Here is a 26384-nt window from a genome sequence, read left to right on the forward strand (position 1 = left end):
AGTCCATCGGGCAGGGGAGGGGCGGAGTGAAGGAGGCCGCCCCGGTGTTTACTGCACGCTCACAACAGAGAAGCAATTTAATGCGATAACTTCATAAGGGCAGATGTGGAAAATTAACCGACCTGGCTCTTTTCAGTCGAATCCCCCTATCGCTAAGAGGTGCCACAAAGTGTTGTGGAGGGAAGCGCAAAGTGCTGATAGGAGCAAAACGAAATGGACCGGGGGAGGGACGGGAAAGAGAGAGCAGGAGGAGGGGCTGCGGAGAGAGAAGGGCTGATGCAAATAGAAATAAATGGAAGTGGTGGTGGAGGGAGGCCGCATGTTAATTTGCTTTAAGAGTTCCCATTTCATTGCAGTGTTGGTGCCATTTATTTATTTATTTGTTTTTGTTTTTTGTGAAAGAGGAGCCCGCACACACAGATCCCACTGTCACAGCACTCGACACAAAGGTAGAGCATTCATTCGCCCTATGACATCTGGGATAGGCTCCAGGAAACCCACATGACCCTGAGTGGAGGAGAAAGCCTGTGCAGAAGAGGGATGGACGGATGGAAGGGATATCACTTATTGCCATCTAGTGGTCAAATATGCTAAAGTGAGTATTTTTATATACAGTAGGGTGGCTGGAGAGAGAGAGAGAGAGAGAGATAATGTTAAGCCCTCCAAGTCGTGCAGAGTAACCTCAGGAAGAGCATACATATTTGGACCGTAAACATGGCTTTGATCATTGAAAGATGCATCATGACTCACAGTGCGTTTCACATTAAAACCCTGCAGGGCTGTGCAGCAGCCGGGCAGCAGGGGGAGTTGCAATTAACACAGCAGGACCAGTGGATGTAAAATTGTGCTAGAATGCTGAGCTTTTTAATTTTCTTTTTTTTTTTCTTAGTCCCAGATGGTTGTGCTTGTTTGGACGTTGACTGAAAAAAAAAAAAAAAAAAAACGACACATAGTGAACTGTGTTCTAACAGCACTACAGTGCAATATTTAGTGTGAAGAAGCAGAGGCACATAAACACAAACATGTTCCATTTCAGAGCCTCTTGACTAATTTAGAAATGGGCCATTTATGGATGCAGTGGGTAGCTTAAAATTTGCACCATGACTGTTGTGGGAGGAGTGTTGAAGCAGCTATATTAACTTGCCTGTACAAATATAAATGTATTAGAGTTCTCATCTACTGTGGCAGAGACTTTCAAGTGAGGCATAATGCATGAGGGCAGAACCCGGGGCTCCCTTGGACCTGAACAGAGAACAACATTGTTTAATTGTGTAGTGACCCAAACGGATGCTTTGGAAAAAGCCGGATTATAGATTGGAATTAGGGAATTCCAAGCTAAGTATGACAATTCAAACCAATGCATTACATTACATTTTTTTTTTTAGTTTGTTAGTTATTATAACTTTACATTTCATTAGAAAATCACCTTTGCCTGAAGACAGCTGTGATAGTACCAGCAACCCTTGTGACCCTGGGGAAAGACCAAATGGTCGTGAAACAATCGTTCGATTAGAATAACTGCGTTTGAAATGAGTGAAATAGTGAAAGAAAAAAATGGGGTGGGGGTGAGTGGGCAACTTTTGTCTAGGATGAGGGAAAAGGAGATGAGCTGGGCCACCATTCTGGAATAATTTCCATAAGTCATTCCACAAGCATTTCCTGTCCCACATAATATTTTATTCATTTCAAGTGACAGGTGGGGAGAGATTTTCTGCACCTGGGTGCTCCACTAAATCCAAAAGTTATCTAATGGAGTCTGACATGGGTCCATTTAGTGGAGGGGAGGAGGAGTTTGACTGGGGTAGAAGTTGACTCTTTGCATAATATATATCAGAAAAAGATACCGTTTGCAATTTTTGGGTAGTGGATTTAACAGCAAACCAAAGAGTTGATATCACAACTACCTCTGCAGCATAACTCAGTTCTCTGCTAATCCACTTCCCTGTTAATTAATGTTTCCACCCACCAAGGTGCTGAACCTCAGGAAGGTGAATCTGCCAAAACGTGCGATAGCAACAACCTTTTTGTTTCAGGTTCCAGACTTGTTTGTTAAATCACCGCCTTGGCTATGATGAACATAAGGACCAAGCTCTTATCAAAGCAACACATTTAACTGATCACAGCCCATACAGTAAAGCCTGTGCCAATAGGCTCCACTGCACTTGATGTGGCTGTGGCGGAGACAGAACACACCTAGATTATCAAAATTTTCTTAATTGTTAAAAGGAATTCATCATTTGTTGTTGTTTTTTTTCTTCCTTGGCAACAAAGTCATTCATCATACAAAATCGCACTCTTCAGTTTAAAAATACATAATTATGTAATTGCAGCATTAAATAAATTGTACACAAGGAACTGCAAAAATGTAATACAAAATGTCGTGGCAGTCAGGATTCAACACGAATGTGTCAGAGGGTTCAGCGCTATGCTAATTGACTACAAACTCTGAATGTCTCTTCTGAGGTTGTTTTGCACTGTCGTTTGGCAAACTGGTCGGCAAATTACAAGTTACAGTTGTGACTCATGGCGGAAGTGAATTTGTTTTAACATGTAAGGCTGTCCGTACATATTATATTTTCAATTATAACGAACGCACCGGACAGAATCATTTGCCAAATAAACTAAATAAAAACAACCAAGTCGTTAACTTCGTTCCAGTTTCACCACATCAAGCTACGAAGTGCAACCTGAACCTTGAAACATGACGACGCTTAGCATCCACAAGCTAGCAATCAATCACAACCAGCCTTCATACCCGTACTGAGCAGACTGGGCTCGACCGACAATTGAGAGTATGCTGCCCGAATGCAAACCAGTGACTCTGAGTGTCTTACCGTGGAAGGTTCTTCATGGCGGTCGAGTAGGCGCCTCATTTCAGAATTTCATCCCGATTGTTTATGTTTGTTTGTTTAATCAACTTACTAACATTAAGTTGTTGTGTTGTTGTTGTTTTTTTAAATCACGTACGCCAAGGCCACGTATTTCCGTTCAAACCCTTCTTCTGACATTTCTGCGTTTACCAACAGGTCAGTTTGATTTGCGCCGGCAGCGCCGCCACAAGGTGGTGACGACAATTGCATATGGATGAGAGAAAGATTATGCAATAACGCACGACAGTGACGTGAACGTTTCAAAAAAAGAAAAGGAAAAAAACAACAACAAATAAATCATTTAACCATTTCCAACAAGTTTTACAACATATAGGTTACGGTGATAAAAAGCAGTTAGCTGTGTCTCATTTGGTCACAGAAGGATGTGATTCATAATTTAAGTATGTCTTTCATTCTTGAATTTTTTATTTTTTATTTTTTTTGCTATCTTGGTGGTGCTAAGCTAAATCTCAATGTTGCTACAGCTACAGCTTGCAACACCCTGGCGCCGTCCTTGGCAGCAAGTCTCCTTTGACAGTGGAGTTCAGAACACGGGTCCGTAACGCCGTAACCCCTTTGATTCTTCGCGAGTCCTTCTCTTATCATGAATCTTCAGTGGGACTATAGAGGCTCCATTTGGCTCCTGCGAAGCTCAGGGAGACGAAGAGTGCAGGGAAGTGTCAGGCCTGAATCTTCAATGAAGAGCAAACGGCAACCCTGGAACAATAGGCAGGCCAAAGAGCTCCCATATCCCCAGCCAAGCCTCTGTGGCGGCTCATCCATCAAACCACCGGCGAGCTGTCATTCTACTCAACTCTCCGGGGGACGACACCAATCCCGTTTCCTGTTACTTTTGTACCTCCTGCTTGCTCTGTCAGTCCCTTTTCAACCCCAGGCTTTACTTCTTCTCCCCTCCACCCCCCTCTTTCTAGACTGTCTTTACATTTCAAAGATTGTGAACCAGGGGAAGACCAGCGGTTGCCGGTGACATTTTCTTAAACTAATATTGAATGCCCCCCATCAACACATTTGTTTGAGACATGAGGTGTCAGGGCCTGGCCTCACATCTTCAAAGCAGAAGTGGACAGTGCAGAAAACTGTCAAGATGATATAAACATTCGGATAGAAAATGGATGCAACGCCCAATCAGTTCTCAACAACTTTTACAGTTTTCAACTTATAATATTCTCTAGTCTTGCCAATATCTATGACTTTTAAAAAAACAAAAAAAACTTTATTTATTAAGTGTTGCCTTTTCAATTTGTTTTGGCACTACTGGTTGTCATTCTTTAAACATCATTTAATAATTTCTCCGGCAGCTTCAATGTACCCCACACCGACCCACAATGAATATCAAACACTGAAGTTGAAAGTTTTTATAAATTTAATATATCAATATATAGAGATATTTATCAACAGCTTGATTTCATAGAAACGTGAGTGAGACCATTTTGGCATACAGTACAGATAATCCATGTAAGTACAGAAGTTGCTAAGTTTAAACACCCCCCCACCCCCCTAACACAGATCCCCCATCGACCAGCAAACGTCCCCCAACCCACCCAATCCTCCCACGGACACAAAACACAGAAAAAAAAAGTAAAAGTATACAGGAGCACAAAACAAGGCACCAATAAATTAAAACCATAACCCCTCTTTTCTTTTCTTTTTTTTAAAACACACAACAACAAAATCTATTTAAAGAATTAAATACAGTATGAACACTAAAAATCTGCGATGCTGTTAAAAAGCAAAAAAAAAAAAAAAAAAAAAAAAAAAAGGGAATGAACAAAAATAAAATAAAAACACTTTGGCAGATTATTAATTTTAGTTACAATCAAGTAGTAAATAAATCCAGTGCTCTTGTGTACAAATAAATTCATATAAAGTCTACACTCCTTTGTACCCCAGAGGTTTATGTACACCATTTTTTTTACAGATACATTTAAAATATTATCAAAAAAGTTTTTTTTTTCTTTGTTTTGTTTTTGCTTTATGAAAATGTATTTACAAGTCAGGATTGAAAACCATTGGACTGTACCATTGGACCACCCCGCCTTTTTTTTTTTTTAATCTCCTACCCTCCGAAGAACGTTTTTCTCTTTACACAGTGCAGAAGGCTTCTTGAAAAGTTTTGTGCAACAAACAGCGTTTACCAAAAAAAAAAAAAGAGAGAGAAGAAAAACACAAAATGTCTATCATATGGCTGTAGAATGGAAAGCCCCCGATGAATTTCAGACGTCCTTGCGGGCGAAGACGCGTCATTGACGATTGGAGAAAACACAAGGAGTCTGTTTTTGCTAAAACTGGAGAAGATTGGATTTACAGTGATTCGCTCCCAACTCAACCATGATGATGTAACAGTTTGAAATCCAAGACAATATCCTATTTACTATCACAACTCGTTTATCAGTTTATTGACCCCCTTTTGCAGTTTCTTTCCCTGAAAACTCTGACGGGTTGCAGCTGCCTTCCTTTGCGTTCGAAGATAAAATACCAAAATACGAGTGGAACAAGTGGAAGCTAAAGACGAAGGGTCCAGAGAAGCCTAAAAATAAAACAGCTGGCGATGGATGATCACCAGGCCTGCCGGACAGAGTCTTTAAGCGCTCCAGAACGGAGCCAGGTTGCCAGATCTGATGCTGCTTCCTCCGAGTGGGTTCTGCTTGTTCGCTCGGCTCGTGTTCAGGAGGAGTTTGATCTTCCAGCTTGTCATTTTGTCCAGGATATTTCTTCCAGTGTTTCCCCAAGTCCTCCAGCGTGCATATCTGCCTGCCTGTGAAAACTGACAGCTTTGCCCATGGACAGATGTTGATGATGATGATGATGATGAAGATGTGGGGCGGCGGCGGCGGTGAGAGAATGAGAGTGCTCAGAGACAGCCGCGGCTGATTCGGCTCTTTCCTCGGCGGAAGAGCAACACAGACACTTGGAGTTTTTTTTTCTTTTTTCTTTTTTCTTTTTCTTTTGCTGACATCACTTTTCCATACATTGCATGAAGAGGTGAGGGTGAGGAGATGAGGGATGTTAAGAAGCAGTCAGTGCGTCCTGGTTAAACACGACAAGGGCAACAGGTTGCTAGTGGAGGACGAGAGCAGAGAAGAAGGGAAGGACATGCCACAGGACAGTTTGAAACTGGGAGCAGAACTCAGGAATGCTAAGCGTACATTAAGTATAAGTTAGTGGAGATGTTAGAATTTGTTTGGAAGTTTCTGTGCCATTAGAGCCTGCCGCTGGGAGTTGGAGACTGTGATGCGATACATTCCAGCCTTGACCTGTCTGATACACATCTGGAGTTCTCAGAACTTGAGGGATAAGTACGGAAAAAGACGATTTATCTACACAATAAGAGACAAAAGAAGATGTTCTGGGTCTTCAAAATGCACCTGCTTGCTTGAGAGTCTTTGCTCAATCAATCCCATAACCTAGGACGAACAACTGCATGAACGAGGCCCTGGTGTGTCACTGAACTCCCGAGAAGTAACAAAGATCATCTCCTGCTCGACTCCTCATGTGTCTTTTGAGATAAACTGTGCTCCAAACTTTAGAAAGGCACAACATAGTGCCACGTTACAGGCTAGAGGTTCGAGTCGATGTTTTTTTTTTTCTGTGGGAGGCAGAAAAAATTGGCATATTATGGGACGTTCAAATAAATCGGTAGCGTTTGGGCAAAGATCAACTGTACACAGAGTGACACAACCATCGGCAGTCCAAAAGTAATCATATTTTGCCGGAGATTTATCGAACCTCAACTGGCGACAGAAAGACAGCATTTGCGTTTGGACTTGGTCCCCTGGAAATGTTGCTTTTTTTGTGCAACGTTTCTCAGCCATCTGGCACAAAAATCTTCAGGGAAAAAGAGGGCCCGCTGTTCCTGCCTGGCAACACGTCTATCTGCTTTCAAGTCACCATCATAGACTAATTAATGAATAAACTCAGACTTTGCTTAGAACAAAGCAAAACTAATCTGGCTTGCTTTGAGACGGCAGTGCCAAATACACCAGTTGGAAAGGCAACACTGAAGTATATTGGACTTATGGTATTCATACATGGAGTATGCTGAGGCAGTGATGATCAGGTTGACCGCATGCTATTGTCACACTATCAGTTCTCAATCTAATTTTCTTAAGATATTACGTCTCACACGCAAGTACTGTAATTTACGGATTACCACTGGAAGACTTTGTAAACTACCAGACAAATGCTTTCAACCAAGAAACAAACAAACAAAAAAAAAAACATAAAACCTGCGCACAGTACCTGAATGAGCTCACAGTAGTATGCGGCAACAATTCAAATACTTTTTTGGGCCACAATAACTACAATGTGTTGAAAGGATGTCGCCAGAAGGTTGAGCATGAAAATTCCAGGACATCAACCAGATGATTTTGCACCAGAAGACACTTAAATGGTCTTTCTCCCGCGTCCTGGCGTTGTAATTGGAGTCTTGACCATGTCTGCAATCTACGTGGTCGATAATATATTTGTTTTAACATCACATTCCAACAAAAGCACCCAATGAAGTGGCCATGAGGGTGTAATACAAACGTGCAGTTAACAACTTGCACGTCCTCTGCGACCTCCACCACAGCGACCAAGTGATGAATGACAACAGTCCCTTTTCGGACTTTTTCCACGTCCTCTGGTGGAGTGGTCTCAAGGTGGCCACAAAGTGGACCAGCCAATCTGTCTCCGCACTGTAGCAATAATAGGTTTTCTACAATGCCACACTCAGTCACTTCAATAAATAACCAATTTATACTCTTACTGCAGTCCCTCAGCTTGGAACTCCATTAAGCCTGTGGCAAACACGGACATGAAAGTAACAACATGGAGAGCACAGCTGGCCGGCCCCAGAGTTTAATCCTGCAGCTGGTTTGGGATTTATTTAATCTCAACTTCACACAGATGTGGGACCACTGGCATTTCGCATGCTCCTCACTGTCCCTTCAGGACTTAGATATAGGTTTGTGCTTAGGAGTTGAACCATTATGCCCCCCCAGAGTACCCTTGTGGGCCCGCATGCAAAGTGCAGCTAACTGGCAGGACTGACGTGGGCAAAAGCAAACACGGCGGGAGGCAGTCAAACCCGTCCAGAATCAAGCAGGGCGCAAACACTCAGCTTTCCAGAGCTGCGGAAAACATTTTTGTTTTCCTTCATGCGCGAGAAGATGATGATGATGAAGGGAGATGACTTGCCTCCCGCGCTCAATCCTCCCTCATTAGACAGACGCAGGGGAGCGCTGTGCAAGAAGGGACTATAACTCAATGGCACACGCCGTGTATACGGATGCGGTGCATCGGGGGTGGGGAAGAGATAGGCGGTTTCCTGAGGGAGGCGCACGGAGCGAACGTCAAATTACCGCAACACAACATCAGCAGAAATCCAGCAAAATAAATGGCCCACCATACGTCTTCTGGGCACGGACCCCATTGGCGTAAGGGTTTTGTTGAAATTCCTGGCAGTCATTTCCTGCCTACCTTTTTGTCTTTGCACCGCCTCTTTCTTACTCCCCCGTGGGAACCGGAGGATGTACAATGAGGAAATCTTTCCAGCAGGAGACAACCATGAATAATAACTACCATTAATCAACTTAGGAATAAGGAGACGGAGCGCACGGTGAGCCTCAACTGGAAGACTGTATAAGATTGCTTGTTGGGAGCGTTTTCACAGCTATTTATCGAACACGTGTGAGAGAGAAAAAAAAAAAAGAAGAAAAAAAAATATTCCTCGTGTATCATTCTAAGAATGGAAGACGAGTGATCTGCTTTATAATTTGGGCACTGAGACAAACCTTCGCTTCCTTTCGCAATGCAGCGTTAACAAAATGCCCTCTCGTTGAGAATGAAATGCACCTCGCATCAAAACAACTTGTCGTAAACAGCTGCAAACATTATTTTAACTTGACTGCTTTTAGTGAGTCACACCGTGAACAAGTATTGTCATAATCACTGGGCATGAATTCCATCTGATTCAGTGGGCCGGAAGGCAGTCTGTGTAGAGCCGATACAAGATACGCTCTCCGTGCCGGTTTCCTCTGGGCGCACGTCTCTCAAATCAAATCAGCGCTCAGCTCAGTCAGCCTCAGCGCATTATTACTCATCTGCTCACACAAAACAGGGGCCACTAACAAGAAGAGTCAGCAATAACACTTCCTCTCCATGCCTGCGCGGAGAAGGTTTCGGGCTCCGGGGGACCGTGTGCAGAGCTGTGAGGCCACTGACCCACACAGAGTCGATGCTTACTGGGCGCTCGTGCGTTTGACGGCATCATGTCCACTGCTTAGAACAGTCTCTTGAACAGGAAGTATCATGCATGCGAGTCCTTAAACCTTAGATTACATAAACAGGCCATCCTAAATCCCAATGATCCACTGTGCGCTCGATCAGATGCTGAGTTTTACCCAAAGTCCTTCGCCCCTTTTTGTCTTACTACGTTTTGCCTTGAGGCACTAGCCTCTCGTGGCACAAATTTGACTGTCTGACTTAAGAAGGAAAAAAAAAAAGAAGCTCCCTGTTCTCCCTTTTCGCCCCAGATTCACCTCCAAACGTGCAGGCGAGCCCAGAATTCTTTATTCCTGATTCCTTTCCCCTGGGCGACGGTTTGCTTTGCCCTGCCTTTAGTGTTTCAAGACAGGAATCCCAATGGTCTGCTCTTAAAAACAATGTCATCCCAGTAAAGAAAAATACAAAAAAAAAAAAAAAAAAAAAATCTGTCATCTTTTTTTCTTGAGTTTTAGATCGCAAAGGGGGAACAAGTAAAATCTTTGCCTACTGCTCTTGTCAAGCTGAACAAGTTTCCATTTGGGAACTAAAGGATTGTTTTGACTGGTTTTGAATAAATATTTAAAAATGATGTCTGGGTTTGAATCAGATTTGGCTCGTTCTCAGTGAAAATGCATTGGAAGAAAAAACACAGCCGTCGTCTTTCCTGCTCAGTGCTGGGATTTTGAGGAACTCATATCAAACCTGGAATTTTCCGCCGGGCCACTCGTGTGTATTAAAAACAACCCCACTGTGTAGCCTCATAGAAACCAATGCATTCTGACAAGGTGCCCTGAAGAGCAGACATGCGACCGTAGATGCGGCAACAACGTGACAAACTCAGTGCTTCAGTTTAGAGCCCAGTCGGTCTCTCTGACTCTATCATACAGGCCGGGCTCGGTCCAGAAATGCTACTTAAAAACATATACAACGGCGAGCACGCAGAAATAAATAAAAAGAGGAAGAGGAAGAAGAAGAAGAAGAAGAAGAAGAAGAAGAAGAAGAAATAACGCCGGGAAACGTCCTATATACAGTGTGCGGTGATGGAGCCAAATGAGGTTAGTTCCAACAGCAGTCATCAAGCAGCATTTCAACACGCCACTACAGCAGAGGAGGAGGAGGAGGAGGAGGAGGAGGAGGAGGAGCGGAGCGTGCACTATCGCTAGGGACAGCGGTGGCGGCTAGTCGTGCTAGTAAATGTTATTCCAGCGTGGAGAGACGGGAGCGTCGTCATTACGCTTTCAGCGGGGGGGAGAGAGGAGTGAGTGGGGGAGGGGGGGGAGGGGGGGGGCAAAACGAGGACTCCTCCCGTGAATCTCGTCTCGCTGGCCTCATTGCGGCGGCGGCGAAGGGATGGGTGGGTGGGTGGGGGGGGGGGGGGTTGGGGGGAAGAGGCGACAGGAGGAGGGTGGGGGGGTGGCAGCAGCGGCGGCCCCGCCACCCCTCAGGGATAGCCGTCGTCCTCCAGACTGAGCGCCACGCGCTGCAAACAGCAGATAAAGAAGACGGTTAGCACAGCGGCCTGCTTGAAGGAGGGACAGAGGTGGGACGGGGGGAAGGAAGGAGGGAGGGAGGGATGTGGGAGGGGTCACGGCGGAGGGAGAACAAAAGAGGCGACTCAGGAGGACGACACACGCGGTTGCGCCTCATAGAAAAACAAAACAAAACAAAAAAAACCCGACTTCCTCTTCCATCCGTCCCAGACCTCTTTCCCTCAGCCGTCCCTCGTCTGAGGAAGGCACCCTGCCCGCCCACGGCGGCAGGACAGCGTCTGGCCCACATTACGCAAACCCGATTTTTCTTCCCCGGCTGGGAATGGGAGACGGAGACGGAGGGGGGTGGGGGAGAGAAAGGTGGGGAGGAAAACAAGTCAGAGACGGTGAAAGCCATTTTCGGACACGTGTATAATAAAGCTCGGCGATGAGAGGGAGGAGCCTCCCGCCGCTCGGTCCCTTCGCCGAGGGGAAGCTGCTTCGACCTTGAATATTAATATGATTCAGTGTGCACCTGTTTCTGATGTGTGTGTGTGTGTGTGTGTGTGTGTGTGTGTGTGAGAGAGAGAGAGAGAGAGAGAGAGAGAGAGGGAGAGAGAGACAGAGATAAGGAGAGAGAGAGACAGAGAGAGAGAGAGAGAGAGAGAGAGAGAGAGAGAGAGACAGAGAGAGAGAGAGAGAGTCTCGAGCCTGTCATCATGCCAGTGATACCCAGAATTCCTTTCCTCCTCCTCCTCCTCTCTCTGGAGCAACACAAAGAAATCTGTGTTACCATGCCAACCGATCAAAGCGCTCACACACCACACACACTACACACACACTACACACGCACACACACGCGCACACACACGCACACACACACACCCTTCAAAATAATCCTTTGGACGTCCTTCCCTCATTTAGGTTTTGCCCGAAAAGAATCTTGATAACGCGTTGCTTTCATATTTGAACGGCAATATTTAGAAGACGCGGTAAAAAAAAAGAAGCTATAGTAGGCTGCATAATATTAAACAGACAATGCTGGTAATGTTCCAATTGATTCAACAGGCTGGTTGGCATTGAAGTGTAGGCCAGAGTGAGTTAAATCCTACTACACCTAAACTGTGCTTGCTGCTGATTTGTGCTCCTGCTTTATACTTCCTGTCGTCTCAGCGGTTAGGAAAAAAAAACACCCACTAAACTGAATATCGATATAAAGAACAGTCAATAATTGTTGGTTTGAGGAAACGGTCCAGGCATGTCCTCCACTGTCCTTGCAGCTCTCTCATGCCACAGTGACGCTGGTTCTTTTTCTCCTTAAAGCAAGGCATCCTAGCGGGACTGCTACTTTATGGCACAAACTTCCCTGCATTTCATGTTAAAGTCGAGTATTGCCTTGTGACCTGTGTGTTGGCCAAATGTTACCCTTTGAAATTTTTATTTTTTTTATTTTTTATTTTATTTTCCGCATGGGCTGCTTCTGATGGCGTGCATGTGCCAGGGAGACACCGAGGGGCCAAGACGACAAACCAGGAACAAAAAAAACAACCAACACTTTAAGGAATGGGAGGCTGGCAACGAGGAAGTGTGCGTAATGACATCGACGTGCTGGTTGAACATGGTCATGAGACGAATGTGAGAACGATGCGGTGAAGATATGCGCATGTGTGTGTGTGTGTGTGTGTGTATGTGTGGTGATGATCTGTGGGTTTTTTTTTTTGGTGATGTGGGAGAACGAGCGGCCGCGTGCGAGCCTCCTCTTCCGCTCCAGGCCCTTTAAAAGTGAGAGGCTCTGCCACACGGCCTGCGCCCACTCGCTTATCAGTTATATATATTAGGAACATCTTCACACCCCCCCCCACCCGCACCCCCCTACTGGTATCCCGCCCCGGGGCGCTGCCTCTTCTTTCATTTGCCGCTGGAGAGCATGGGCGCCCCCGAGTACCAGTGCGAGTTGCTGTCTGCGATGCCGCCCCCTAGGGGCAGCGCTATGAACGGCTGACTGTGGCCGCCACTCACTGCGGGGTACACGTGGCCGATGGACTCGCTGTGCCGGCCGATGTGGATCTCGTCGTCGTCGTCCTCCGTGGTCTTGCGGTACACGGGGTTGTCGAAGTTCATGCTCTTGGTGTTCTTGCGCCGCCAGTTGCGCCAGACCAGGTAGCCGCCGGTGCAGAGCAGTCCGATGACCACTGTGGCAAGGATAGGGACTGCATGTGTTTTAACACACACACACGCACACACACACACGACAACAAACACACGGCGGGAGCGTTAACACAGCCCAGGGGAGGACACGGAGCGGCGCTTTAAGCAAGTCACACGCAGAACACGCAGAACACGCTTCGCACGCTCTCTCCGCTTCGAGGGCTGAGGGCTCATCACTGTCTGTCCGTGTCATCAAGTCTTAACAATGCGTTGCTCTAAAATCAGGAGCACATTGTATGAAGCAGCTGCTGCTGTACTTACTTTAAAAGAACAAAGTTTGAACAATATATTTGATATTTGGGTGTTTTGTTTGGAAATAAGTGACTAAATAATGAGGAGCCCTCATCCTGAATCAACACACTTCATCATACTTGTCTCAGATTATGTCTGCACAATGACTCTTGAACACACGCGTATGAATGTGCAGTTCGCGAAAACCATTGCATGCACGCACACACACACAAAAGCTGCACAACGACAAATATAAAGGTGCAAAACAACACAGACATGCTTGTCTCATGGTCTGTGGCCTTCATCAAGCTGAATTCACAGCTTCTTTGATTTCATTTGACAGCCCACTGATACAGTTCTCACTGTTGGCTTTGAATTTTCGCCAGGTCCAAAACGCCCAATGTGTAACATTCACAGGGACCGAATGGTAACAAGGTGGGCGTCTTTATGTCCCCACATTTCTACAGAGAGCCAACTGTGTGGACCTGCTTAAAGATGAAGGGAGGAGAGAAGCTGTGAGACCAGGAGAGGTGAAGACGCTCGCTAGTCGGACCGGCGACATCAGAAAACCTGGACTGACTAATGGACTGGAAACGAGAGTATGTGATGCATACATATCTTGGGATTTATACAACTGCAATATGTTTTCTTACCACTAGATGCTGCCTAACTGCACACATTGGACCTTTAAGCGGGAAACCCAAACAGCTAGACTGTTTAAATTTGGTTTGACTGGTGTTTTTGGCTGTGAGCTGAGAGATAAGACGCAAGACAAGACGGAGAAAAGCCATAGAGAGAAAAAGGAGGATCGGTGGGTTTATTATTAGCGCCGTCTTGTCCCTCATTAGCATATCAGCATGACTGGCTCGCTGGCCTTTAGGACCTGCGTGTGCACTAGCGCACGCCTCAACCTATGCGCGTGCAGAGAACAGAGGTGTGTCAAGGAGGAGAGATTTAAAAAAAAAACCACACACACACAAACAAAACAAGCGTAGGATTTTGTTTCTGTGCGTACGCCACAGCGCATAGATTGTTATTGGGCGTCCCTCCTGGAAGCCCCGTCTAATTGGCCTTTTGTTGGATGCATAGTTGTTATCCCTGTGTGACTGGGCCGCAAAAGCCCCCATCCTCATTTGTTCTTCCGAAAGCTCAATGGTTGTAAAGAAGAAGAAGAAAAAAAAAAAAAAAAATCAAATTTCGTCCCATAAAATTTCACTCCAATTAGACGGCCTTACTTTGGCTAAACACTGATAATAATTGCCGGGCTAAATCCCCTCACAGAGTGGTGGGTGGGCATGCTGCATTAGCGGAAGAACTGGGGTGCAGAAATCTGGCCCCTGTGGACCTCCAGCAATAATTAATGTTTTAAAGCTGCCAAAAAAAAAAAAAAAATGGCAGAAGGGTGGGTGGGTGAATTGGGGGTCTTTTTCACGGCAGCCCTGACTGGCAGAAGGACGGTGTGGGAGGGGGAGGCCGATCTAAAGGGTTAACAGTCTGGCGGGGTTGTTTTAATGAGCTGATATCTAAATCGTGGCGAATGATAGAGTGGGAGGAGGGGGGGCAGGGGGCGGGGAAATGTGTGCCCACGTTTTAGAGCTCCGGTAATTTATCAAAGCATTCAGTATGAGGCATAAAAGATCTTAATTAGCGACACGTGCTGCTGCTATAAGGCCATTTGCAATTTCAGCTGATTTCTCACTTACATTACAGATAAAAGTTCAAATATATCCATAAAACGTGACTTTCATTTGAATGAAAGCCAATGGGCTATAGTCTCCATGTGAAGGCGAGCTCTGCCATAAGGGTCCTATGCAAGCTCTATAGGAGCACAGGAGCTTAATAGCATTTTGACAGCCTGCGGGGGACACCTTAGCGATGGACATTTTTGCCACAGGGATTAAAAATATGCTACAAAACCTTTTATTTTCCAATCACTGATATCCTCCAATTGAAAAAAAAAACCACCAAAACCCTGATTTTCTTTTAACTGCGTAACCCCCTCGTGGTCCCCCGGGGTCGGACAAATAGGTCAGAACATTGGATTGATTTCAGCTCCCTTGATCACGAGGGGAGAACCGGGGCTTAATGTTATAACAGCTGGTCAAATGTGATGACAAAACATGAACTGAATTTCCCATATCCTCAAATCTCATTAATAACGACTTAATGTGCACATTGCAGAGGCCGGGCCGCCGCTGACTGAAGAGCTCAGTGGCCCAGAATGGCTTTTTGTAGCCGCAGGCCAGGGGGCTGTCGCTGGATATCGGCCCCCGCTCAGCACGTTTCTCCATCTACTAAACAGTTTATTGCCTCGGCAACACAACGCCGCCGTGGCTGACAACAGAACAACAGACCTAGATTAGTTATTAATTTATTTATTTATCACAGGGCCAAAAGGTTGATGTCAAATTAAAAATAGACAAATTCTAATTAGTGTGGCAATGGATGTTCATTTATGTTTCCCAGACATAGGCTGACCTTCGTCTATAGCCTGTGTCTGTCATATGTGTTCCTGGACGTAATGTGAAAGCTTATGGATAAAAGATAGCAGGGACGCTGGGTGACCTGGGGAGGCACCAGACAAATAATAACAAACGTATATTGTGTTAGCTGGGACAGTCACAGGTCAAATGGACAGACAGCAAGTGAGACGGGAGGGTAAAGGAGGTGCTTGCCAGTGTGGTAGTGAGTGACAGTTACAAAAAAATAAACACGTGTAGCTCAATTTGCACATAAACAAACCATAAATCAGACTCAACGCTGCCACATTCTCAGGGCGTGCACGCGATCACATGCACAAAATGTCACACACACACACGTACACACACACTCACACACACACACACACACACACACACACACACACACAAAACCCCAGTGCATGAGAGAAGACATTTGCACAGGGTGCAGGACTGGGGCGACGAGCAGAGATGGAGCAGCAGGCGGGGAGAAGCAAGCCGAGGCGACAGTCTTACTCACCAATAGGAATGACTATCCCCAGGACAGCAACTGTGATGTTGTTACCTATCAGGTAGTGATCGCTCGCAGCTGAGATGGGGAGGGAAAAATAGAGCAGGTGAAGTAGAAAGCCAGCAGAAAGTTCTCCCCCGTCAAAAGTTTCCCGAGCTCAGAGAGACACATTTGCATATGAGAAGATGAGAATCCATCTGATTTCACTTTGGGCCGCTGCGGCTCGCGCCCCACGCGGAAGCAGTAAATCATGGGGGGGGGGGGTGATCTCATATAAATGCAATGAGATGTGTTTAAGACAACAGGGACGAATGCATTATACAGTGAGTAATGCATCAGAAGGTTTAGTAATGAGATTCCGACCAATTTCAGTACGGGAAGCAATGCGTCTTTCCGTTCCACGCGTCCTCCGCGGGGGACGTTCAGAGTTTGTGTTCTGACCCGGCGAGTCGCGCGCCGTGCACTTGTGCACTTTTGCGACTCTGCTGCCCTTCAACTACCCCCCCCCCCCCCCCAAACAGGTCTCCGCGCTCATTAATCCCCGATCCCAAACGGCCTATTAGCGGCAGGCTAGCCATTAGCCAAAGTGCGATCAGATGGCTTTAATGAAGTCGGGCGAGGAAGATTAACAGAAGAGATCGGAGCGCCGGCCCTGCATACTGATGGCGGTCGGAGTCCACGCGGCCGTGCGTGTGGGATGAGCACAGATGGGATGTGACCGATGGGACGCCCAATGTCGACACTTCGTCTCCTGCGGAGGCGGTTTTACACGAGGGCGAACAGCCGTCGGATGGATGCGCGAGCACACACTCGCATGTGCGCACACACAGAAGACGCAGCAGGTGAGAGGACTACTGAGGACCAAGTCCTGATTCAGTTGGAACTTTTTTTTTTTTTAATTTATTTTAAAGAATAAGCGATGGCTCCAACAAGACAGCAGAAGAAATATGTTGAAAACTTATTTTAAGGTCCAGTGGGTAAAATTTGGCCTGATTTAAGATTTTTATATTGCAAAAAGTGTAATTTACTACCCATAAATGCATTAATAAATGTGTATATTCTCTGTATAATAAAAGTAATTTGGTTTTCCTACCCACAGGATGGGTAGATTGCTCTCAGTCAAGGCCCTGGGATTTTGGCTGCAGTACCTCGAGTGGCCAGCGGATATATGTGGCACTGCCATGGCTTTGAAGAAGTCAGTGTGGACAATCCAGCCTGCCTGACAACCCATTTTGTATTTAGGGGTGAACGCTCACGTCCTCTAATAAACCAACGGAGACGAAGGTGGACGAGGTATCCGGGTTTGGGTGCGCAGACTACCGTAGTTCACTGGCAAAGTCCAGAGGAGGAGGCTGAGCGAAAGAGTGTTTCAATCTAAAACGTAATCACTTGACGTCGCCGTTTCTTCTCAAATTCTTCTAGGGGGCATCACTGCTCAAAGGACTTAGCATTTAGCTGTTCGACTGGCTCTGCAGTGGCTGATCACACTCACACAAATGCGCGGAACATTTTCTCTTTTTCAACTGAAGGGAACCAACCAACTTGAGGAGCACAAGACGGAATTTCCGACTTCCTTCGCGCACCTGCTGTGTTTTGTCTTGGCTTTTCCTGAAACTCCTGCCTCCTCCCTCGCTCCGCAGCGCTCGCACACGTTGCTTAACAGCTGACGCTGACAAACCTGACAGTGCGCACTGAGTTGAAAATCGTAACACATGGCCCGTGGGTTCGGGAGGTGTGCCGTGCCCGTGCCCCATTTTCTCACGCGTGCGTGTGCGCGTGCGTGTGCGTGTGTGTGTGTGTGTGTGTGTGCGCTCCGCCTCTCATCTGGAGCACTTGTGTTGTGGCGAGGAGCCCTGACAAGCTCAGAGCGCTAAGAGGAAACATGTTCTTGTTTCTCCATGCCTCCATGCAAAAAGCCGAGGCCCCAAAAGTGATGAACTCGCTCCAGCAGCCGTTCTCCCCCGCTCCCAGAGAAGCACTTTCACTCCCGGCTTCTATTTCATCCCGTCTTTTCTTATCGCTTTAAACGCTGTTTTCTCTCCGGGCCGCGTGTCGTTTTATAACTCCCATCCTCGCTGTTCAAGTGCTGAATTGTGATGTATTTTCTTTCTTTATTTGCCTTGCCAGGGCTTCTCTCTTTCACCGACCGGTCTTCAGTTCGGTTCGTCGACGTTTTCCACGCTGGACTCGATGTTCTCGCTATGGGTAAAATGTCCCTCTAAACCTAAAAGAAATGCAACTCGTCATCACCCTTCTTTGCTCGTTTTGCTTTGAGGTGCCTTCAGGGACTCGTCTCTCTCTTTGCAAAATGCAATTTTAAGGCTTTGTATCGCGTTAACAGCGCCGTAATGTTCCGCCTCTATTGTTTGCCAGGGCATCCGACTGTAAATCGCCGCTTTTCCCGCTGAAGGAACAAAGACTCCTGGTAGATTTTTCTTTTCTTTTTTTTTTTTTTTTGGAGAGATTGGTGGGGAGCGAGAGACAAAGAGAGCCAGCGAGCGAGCCTGTCACAAAGCGGCGATGAGTGATGAGAGGTGGCAGGTGAGAATAGAGGGGACTGTCATTTGTTAGCGCTGACAGCTCTAACGCGCCGCTCATGAGGGAGAGGCTGACGAGATGCACGAGGGGTGCGTTTGTGTGTGTTAAAGCGAGAGAGCCGGCAGAGAAAAATAGGGCGAGCGGTGGAAACACAGATGGTCAGCCAATGAAAGGTGAAAAGAAGCCAGAAAAATGAGGGAAACTGATGTGAACAACAGTTTTTGTAGCCGCCTGCAGCTCTTAAGGCCCCACATTTTGCAAAATTCACTCCACCGATGGTCCGTAAACAAAATCATCAGCTTCCAGTCTGTCAATAATCTCCCCAGGAATTAGAAAATCCGTTCTGCAGTTCTTTTCCTTGCTCCACTTTTTAGAAATTGTGCGATAAAACCGATACCACTCCATCAGGTGAGTGGCCACGCCCCCAACCAGGTGCCTGTCGACTCGCAAAGAGTTTTGTGGCCAATCGGCAGGGAGTGGTTCCATAAGAGGATGTAAACAGAGGGCTAAACAGGCTGTTTTCTGGAGGTCTACAGATTGAAAATATATATTCTATATTATATACTATATTTTATTTTATATACATATGATATTTAATTTATTATATTAAACTGCACTATTGCACTTTTGCTATTGCACAATTATTATTACTACCAATACTATTTGATTAACCACTTTTTAAAATCTCTTTTTTTTTTTTATACTTTCTGTATTCCTTGTGTGCACACTCACGTTGGGTTCTGCCAAACCAACATGTCACACACGTCAAAAATAAAATGTCTTTGAATCTTTGAAAATATAAGATCGAGAATGTGGGACCTTTAAAGCCGGGCAGTAGCGCTACCAGTAGAGCTGCTGCGAGATCCGCAAAGAACAAAGCCCAACATTCACACAAGTCAAACAAAGCTCACAAAACCAAAGAGAAGCGGTTCTCACCTCTGTGGGAGAGGTTGCCGTTGCTCTCCCTCTGGATGCTGTTGGGGGCCATCGGCGGCAGCAGCGGAGTGTGCGTGGACGTGGACTTCTGGCTGGTGCTGCCGACGCTGGTCGTGGTCTTGGTGCTGGTGGCCGGGGGCCGGGGCTGCTCCGTGGAGGTGCTCCTGGGCGTCGGGTGGGGCGTCGTGGTGGTCGGCGTCGTGGTGGTGGAGCGTCTGGTGGTGCTTCTGTGCGTCGCGGCGGCAGAGGTGGACGTGGTGCTGGTGCTGGTGCTGGTGCTGATGGTGGTGGTGGAGGTGGAGGTGGGTGGAGTTGTGCTGGTGGTCGATGGTGTGGTGGTGGTGGTGGTGGCTGTTGTTGTTGTTGTTGGTGTTGTTGCGGTGGTGGTGGGAGTCGTTGTGGTGGTCGGAGCCGCTGTTGTCGTCCTGAGTCGAACTGCATTGGGGACAAATGTGGTAATTGAAGCAAATTGGGTGGAACATGTTACTAATGGTACTTTTCTATAAATTAGATTCAGCAGTGGTGGGCCGCCGAGGCCAGCTCGCTCTTCTCTGCTAGCCTAAACTTACTTGGAAAAGTACATTCTAAAACATCTTCATCTCGTTGTTTGATCACAACAGTGGTTCTGTTCACCATTTTCCTCGTCCACATCAGGAAAATGTATATACATATTTTGTTTTTTGTTTTTTATTTAAAATGCTGGGTCTGACTTTTGCGAAGGAGCTGATATCACCAATCGTCCTGTGTCTTCCCCTGTCCAATCAAAGGTCTGCACTTTTTCGTTTGGCCCGACTCGGTTTGCTCGGAACCCTGGCTGAGTAGGAATTAAAATAGTACCTGGCACCAGGTAACGCCACCTAATGGAAAAGCTTACAAAGTGAGCAGAGCTGAGTGGGTGCTCGTGGAAAATCCCATTTAGTGGCCTCATAATCCAGAGGTCAGATTCTTATTTGGAGGAGAATCCTTGCACATTCTGAGACAATTGAAAATACATTTCTGCAAACCTGCTCGCTGCAAATCTGTCGCAGCTTTGCCCCCAGACAGACACAGCCGTGAATCACCGAGCAAGGGGCAAACAAGGGCCCATAACGCCCGAAATCTAATCATTGTTAAGCAGAAACGCACACGCTGCCATAGACATTTGAGAAGCGCGAGAGCAAATCATCTCTTTTTTTTTTTTTTTTTGCGCCTCCTGCAGTTTTTTCTTCCTCAGTGGGGTCCCTGCAGGTGGTGCTACATTCATTATCTCCACCTGGCCCCTCTCCCCTGTGTCGACTCCTCACTTTTATTACTTGTGCAAACTGAAAAAAAAAGCGAACAAAAGCGAGGGGTTCATCAAAGCACGCTGACAAAAGAACGAATGCGGTGACTCTGAAGGGAAAGCACCGGGTGAGCGAGGTCGGTCACAGGTTTTGTAGGGGAAACACGGGTGAGCGAAAAAACAAAACAAAACAAAACAAAAAAATCAACACAATCCAACTTGCAATTGTGAAAGTAGCGTTACAGTAAACAAACGAGGACACCGACAAATTGAATGCCAAACACAAAACACCTAAAATATTGCAAAGAAATACACCAAAAAAGTAAAGAGCATAAGTAGCTAGACTCTGCAAAACAAGATGAACTTCAGCACTGGAAAAAAACACAACAAAACAAAACACGCTTGTTCTTTCTCCAAGTGTATTTTCAGCCAGTCCAAGTCCCCTAAATAGCACAGCAGCGTCTTTCAGCAGCGTTCAGAGGGTGAAATCAGTTGAACCTCTTCATGTCCCCGTGCATCACATTGTAATATTACAGTAAGGGAGGTTTCTCCGCGACATCCTCGGCACAATCCCTTTCTTTACTGTGCGCTGCCGCGACTGTGGGCAGAGGGATTTGTTGCGGTTGGGGGCGTGGTGACTCACCTACAGCACAGCGCCTCATGTCAGGTCCCAGCTCCATGCCGTCCGGGCAGGCGCAGGTGTATTTGGGGGAGTGGTCTGTGATCTGCGGGGCCTTCAGGCACAGGTACTCACAGCCACCGTTGGGCAGGCTGCCCATGTTGCATGTGTCAGGGGCTTTAGGGAGAAAAAATGTATTAGAAATAATGAAGATTAGCAAAAGGAAAATATGTTACAAAATACAACATAAAACCAGAGCTGGTCCTAACGCCGGTATTCAAAAAAAAGCTATTTAATAGCAGTGTTTTTGGCATATTTGGGCCACCATGTGTCCAAAAGTAAAAGCAACTGGAGACCAAGGTGACGCCGGAGAATGGGAATCGTCATTTTACAAGTTATTGGTTGACAGTGTCCGTAGGTGACTGAAAAATCAACAAGTTAAGTTTATACAAATAAAAATAAACACACGGAAATGAGTTCCAAAGTTGGACTGTGATTAATTGATGAATAGTGGATGTCAAACAGTTTAAGGCGACTAATAATCTGTGCAGAATTTGAATCCAATGTGAAGCCAGAAATAAACAGCAATTGCCTCATAACTACAATTGCTTTTATGGATGCAATGATTGGAGCGCTTCCGCAGAATTTTTTTTTTTCACCACTTTATTCCCCTTGTTGAAACTGCAGTCAAAACAGGGGCGTCTGAACTTTTCCTTTCTTTTTTTTTTTTTTTTTTATAGAAATCTCTGCCCTCAAATAAAAAATGTACATGTACTTTCTTAATCCAGACTCATGAAAATATTCCGCTCTTGTCAAGTGGGGAGGCACCAGAAAATGGGTCAGGTCGCGGTCGACTGCAGCTTCGGAGTTTCAGAGTGCAGCACATCAGAGGAGTCATCAGCCGGGTGGGGGCAATACCACTCCAGCTGCATGCTGGGAGATTTTAATAGGCTGCCATCCTTAGCATGACAAGTATCTAACGTGAACAGATGTCTAAATGAAATTCTTCCAGAGCTCCGAATATCTGCAACACCTCATTTTAACGGCGAGAGAAAATCGAGTCGCCCCCCCCCCCCGTAAAGGCGAGCCTTTAAAACTGCCGTGCCACATTATGACAGTCCATTTCAATTCCAGGCTATGGAAGAGACAGGACAAAAGGTTATAGTGGAGGAGAGTGGAGGGGAGGGAAAAAAAAAAGAAAGAAGCAAATAAATAAATGAAATAAGCTGAGAGGAACGATCTAATCATGGTCAAGAGGGACCAGAGGAGGAGACGAGCGGGAAAACCGAGATAAAATGTTGTTCTCGGAGTCGCAGTATCTCCCGAGCCGCATCCTCCGCCTGCACCACCTCCCTCCCTTGCGTCTCAAATAAGAGGGAAAAACAGTGGCAGGCTTCAAAGCGCAGCTGCGTGGACCAAAATATTACGCACGTATCAATAATATAAAAAGGGACAACAAAGGCATCACGAGTAGGGAGAGGGTTGATCTTTGTTTTTTGAGTAAGACAGGGAAAACATCAAGGCTGCTTTATATATGGATGCTTACTTATCCAATCAAGCGGCGACTTGTTATGATGTGTGTCTGCTTAAAAAGTTTTCATGTGCATGACAAAGAATATTTAAACAACAAACAAACAAACTGATCGTCTTGTCATGAATTAACTCCTGAAATCCCTCGAGCGGCATGCAGCGCTACTATGTATTGCAACTATTACTTCATGCAGCCGCGTTAATTAGCATGAGCACACTTCACTAGTTGTTGTTGTTGGTTTTTTTTTTTAAACCGTTCAGGCAAATTCAAATTTTCTTCGACGTTCCAAGGAGTAGGAGATAAACTAAGCGACAAAAGGGAAACAAAGTGAGACACAAAAACATTTGCAACCTGCGCGCGATGGATTGACCTCACTAACACCTTTTAACATTTCCTTTCTTGAAAATGTTCCAACCAGCTGCGGCGGAAAAAAACAAAACAAAACAAAACCAAAAAAAAGGTGTTTACTTGTGCGATGTCTCTTTGAGCAAAACCTCTTGATTTATTAATGAGAACACAATTAACTCCCCTGCTGGCGCCCAGACGACACCGCTTTGAGCGAGGGCTCGAGAGCCGAGCGTGAAATCGCACGTGCACGCGCGTTCCTGCATTAGCAAGCCGTCAGACACGTGCGCGCACTTATAATAATAGGATGCACAAACACACACCCAGGTGTTTGTTTGCACACCTGGGAATAAACGCATGCTGAGGTCGGGGAATAAAATAAATAAATAAATAAATAATTGTCATCCCGGCACGTCGTCTGTCGCGCAGAGCGCACTCATCGATGTCATTACGCTGTTATCTCGTGATACAGGTTACTTGTTGAGTGTCTCAGAGAGTTGAAGAAGTGAAGCCCTTTTGGCGCAATCACTGAATATTCAGAGATTCGTTGGCGACGGTCGGGAAGGCCAGGGTGTCATTTCTTGCGCGCTGACGTGAAGTGAAGTGAGCGAGCAGCCTGAACGGTGACTCGTCACCCGTGAGTCTGCACAGGCTCCACCTGCGTGCCAGTCTCTCACCCTTGGGCTGCTTCTGTTCGTGGAACACCACCAGGTCCAGCGGGTTGTTGAGGTGCTCGGCCACCTTGGCAACATCATGACCCGTCAGTCTGTTGGCGCTGTAGATGGCCTCGTCCTCCACGTCTGTCCAGTATATACGATCCTGGTAAGGCAGGGGGGTAAAAAAAAAAAGAAATTATTAGCAATTTATCGGTTAACTTGAAGTCACTGACCTTTTTTTGTGATGAGGTCAAATTTCTGATTCTTTCTAAATATTGCTGAATACGGACGAGAACCTAACATAAAAACAGCAACACTTAAAAACCATCCAACCATCCAAAGAATGTTTATCCATCTACACAGCAACTGATCTGGGCTCAGTGTCCAGTTTGACATTTTCTGAAACATGAACATGAACAAAATTCACAACAACCTCAAAACAGCTACGTGATTACAAAATTATGCACTGAACTGATTTTTTTTTTCTTTTTTTTTTTTCTTACCGAAATGAGGAAATCTAATTATGGGTAGAAACTTTGCCCTGGGATGTTCACAAAGTCACCGTGTTCAAATTAAACTCCAAATCTGGAGTCCTCAGTTCCCTCTGTGACAAAATGAGATTATGTTTATGCGAGCTTGTCAATTTACAATGGACATGGCAAGAGAGCCACGTTTAGAGATGTTTACGCCTCCAGTTACTCCAATTATGTTCCAAATGAAAGTGAAAGGCTAAAAAATTGTAATAGAGTAAAGTTAAGCACCTTGCATTTTAATCAAGTTTAAAACAGACCAAGTGTGTTTTTCTTCAATAGACAGTGGGCTCGTTTTAACGGGACGACCTGACGTGTTGAGCTCAAAAATACCAATTATTTTACAAAAGGATGTGGTTGATTTCAGCATTTAGAGCCTGTCTCTGAACGAGGCACAAAGACGTCTCAATGTAACGAGGCGAGAAATGGAGAGATTTCACTGAAAGGGAATGAGCTCTGATAAACAAGCTTTCAAATACTAATCTGCTGTTTCAAAGAACGAGAGGCGGAGGCGGCAGTCCACTGTCAGAATTCTCTGAAATAACAATGAAAATTAATATTATTATTTAAAAAGGCCTTTGGACGCGGAAGTCAACACAGCATTCCTCACTCGGTGCTCAGTAGCAGTCACGTAAAAATGGTTGAGACTTGGTTGGAGCATGGGGCCCCGCTGGCTTTGAGCCTTTAATATAACATTTCTACCACACTTCAGAAGACGGTCAGACTCATAGCAGGGGAGCGTCGAGGGGGTTGATTGGAGTTGTATCCGCAACCGAGACACTCGGTATAAAGTGGGCGCCAGCTTGCTGCTGGCGACGGTCACAGGAAGTAAACCCTCAACACACAAGCTAAACTTGATGCACTCTACCTGCATTTTTAGAATCACTTGGACTTGATCTGGATATGGTGACCAAGTTGTCATCTTTAAAGAAGAGAGATTTCACTTTCAAACTAGTTTCTGTGGGTTTTTTTTTGCCCGCTTACGACTCAGCAGACACAAACCGTTTGGATGGATAGAACAGAAAGTGATTTCTTCTCAATGGGCTGAGATGCGTTCACTGTTTTACGATCTCTTTAAAGGACAAAGACCCGCTGGGCCTTCAAATGCACTTTTCCAGCGCGTGAATACAGGTTTGCGGTTGCGCATGACTGTTTTGTTTTATTCATGACTGCAATCTGTGAGGTGTGTTTGCGCTGGTTAGTGAGAGAGAGATTCTCAGACCCACTGACCTTTACTCATACACACTGCAGCAGAGCTGAAACAATGAAAGACAAATATCAGCCGTGATGATAAAACATGACATAAGCCCGAGACTCCAAAGTCTCTGAGAATGTCTCACTTGGTCAATCTCTGCTTTTATATATATATATATATTTTTTATTGTATACCCCCCACCACCACCACCAATTTCTCCACTGCCAGCCTCCACATCTGTCACTTCCCCTCACCTCAGAGGCTTCAAACAGCAGCGCAGACTCCAACAGGTCACTGCTCTTTATTGTGGAAATCAAAGGGAATATTCCCTGTGTCCAGAGGACAGGCTGGAACTCGTGCACGGTGCACAGTGTCTCCTGGGCAAATGGCGTTGCATCACTTCAGACAGTCTGGCTGCACCCGCCAAGCAGATGAGACTATGTCTAAATGGATATGATGGATTTTTTTTTTTCTTTCTTTTTTTTTTTTTTTAGGGTCAAGGGGAGAACAGCCCTTGATGATTTTGTCTCAGCTGTATCCGTCGGCAACGTCTGACGGGCACGGAGTCTTTTTGATTGACAGGTCTGTTTTGAACGTGCGTCCCGAACACTCCGACGTCCCTCCAGAATACGACAAACCAAAGCTCACCCAACGCCAACCCACGCAGCGTTTGAAGCCTTTCATTTTCTGGGGTTTGATTCAAATTCCGTGTTGTTTCCGACCGATTCATGAAAAAATAATGTGGGCTTGTTCGTAAA

General features: G+C 45.8%; 1 protein-coding gene and 1 long non-coding RNA gene across 7 annotated transcripts in view; both read right to left on the minus strand.

Moving 5' to 3' along the window:
- Window positions 1–670: 670 nt before the first annotated feature.
- LOC142901000 (uncharacterized) lies at window positions 671–2964 on the minus strand. The gene is made up of 3 exons (XR_012928955.1): window positions 2835–2964; window positions 1427–1471; window positions 671–1242 (listed from the first exon to the last, which is right to left on the minus strand). It is a non-coding gene; the product is annotated as an uncharacterized LOC142901000 (long non-coding RNA).
- A 7538-nt stretch (window positions 2965–10502) lies between these two features.
- The window catches only part of lrp8 (low density lipoprotein receptor-related protein 8, apolipoprotein e receptor), a 139801-nt gene continuing 123919 nt past the window's right edge, over window positions 10503–26384 (minus strand). Inside the window, exons 14-19 of one of the 6 annotated variants that reach the window (XM_076045431.1) lie at window positions 23923–24064; window positions 21394–21546; window positions 19490–19924; window positions 16025–16093; window positions 12626–12798; window positions 10503–10617 (exon numbers count right to left, since the gene is read on the minus strand). In XM_076045431.1, coding sequence (XP_075901546.1) covers window positions 10579–10617; window positions 12626–12798; window positions 16025–16093; window positions 19490–19924; window positions 21394–21546; window positions 23923–24064 — 1011 coding nt within the window. In that variant the 3' untranslated portion in view covers window positions 10503–10578. Of the gene's footprint in view, window positions 10618–12476; window positions 12817–16024; window positions 16094–19489; window positions 19925–21393; window positions 21547–23922; window positions 24065–26384 lie in introns of those variants that run through there. The other 5 variants (XM_076045429.1, XM_076045427.1, XM_076045426.1 and 2 more) reach the window with 5 other exon arrangements.

The sequence above is a fragment of the Nelusetta ayraudi genome, unplaced genomic scaffold (assembly GCF_046127955.1).
Source record: "Nelusetta ayraudi isolate G7.1 ecotype Tasmania unplaced genomic scaffold, CSIRO-AGI_Nayr_v1 ptg000084l, whole genome shotgun sequence".
Taxonomy (NCBI): Eukaryota; Metazoa; Chordata; class Actinopteri; order Tetraodontiformes; family Monacanthidae; genus Nelusetta; species Nelusetta ayraudi.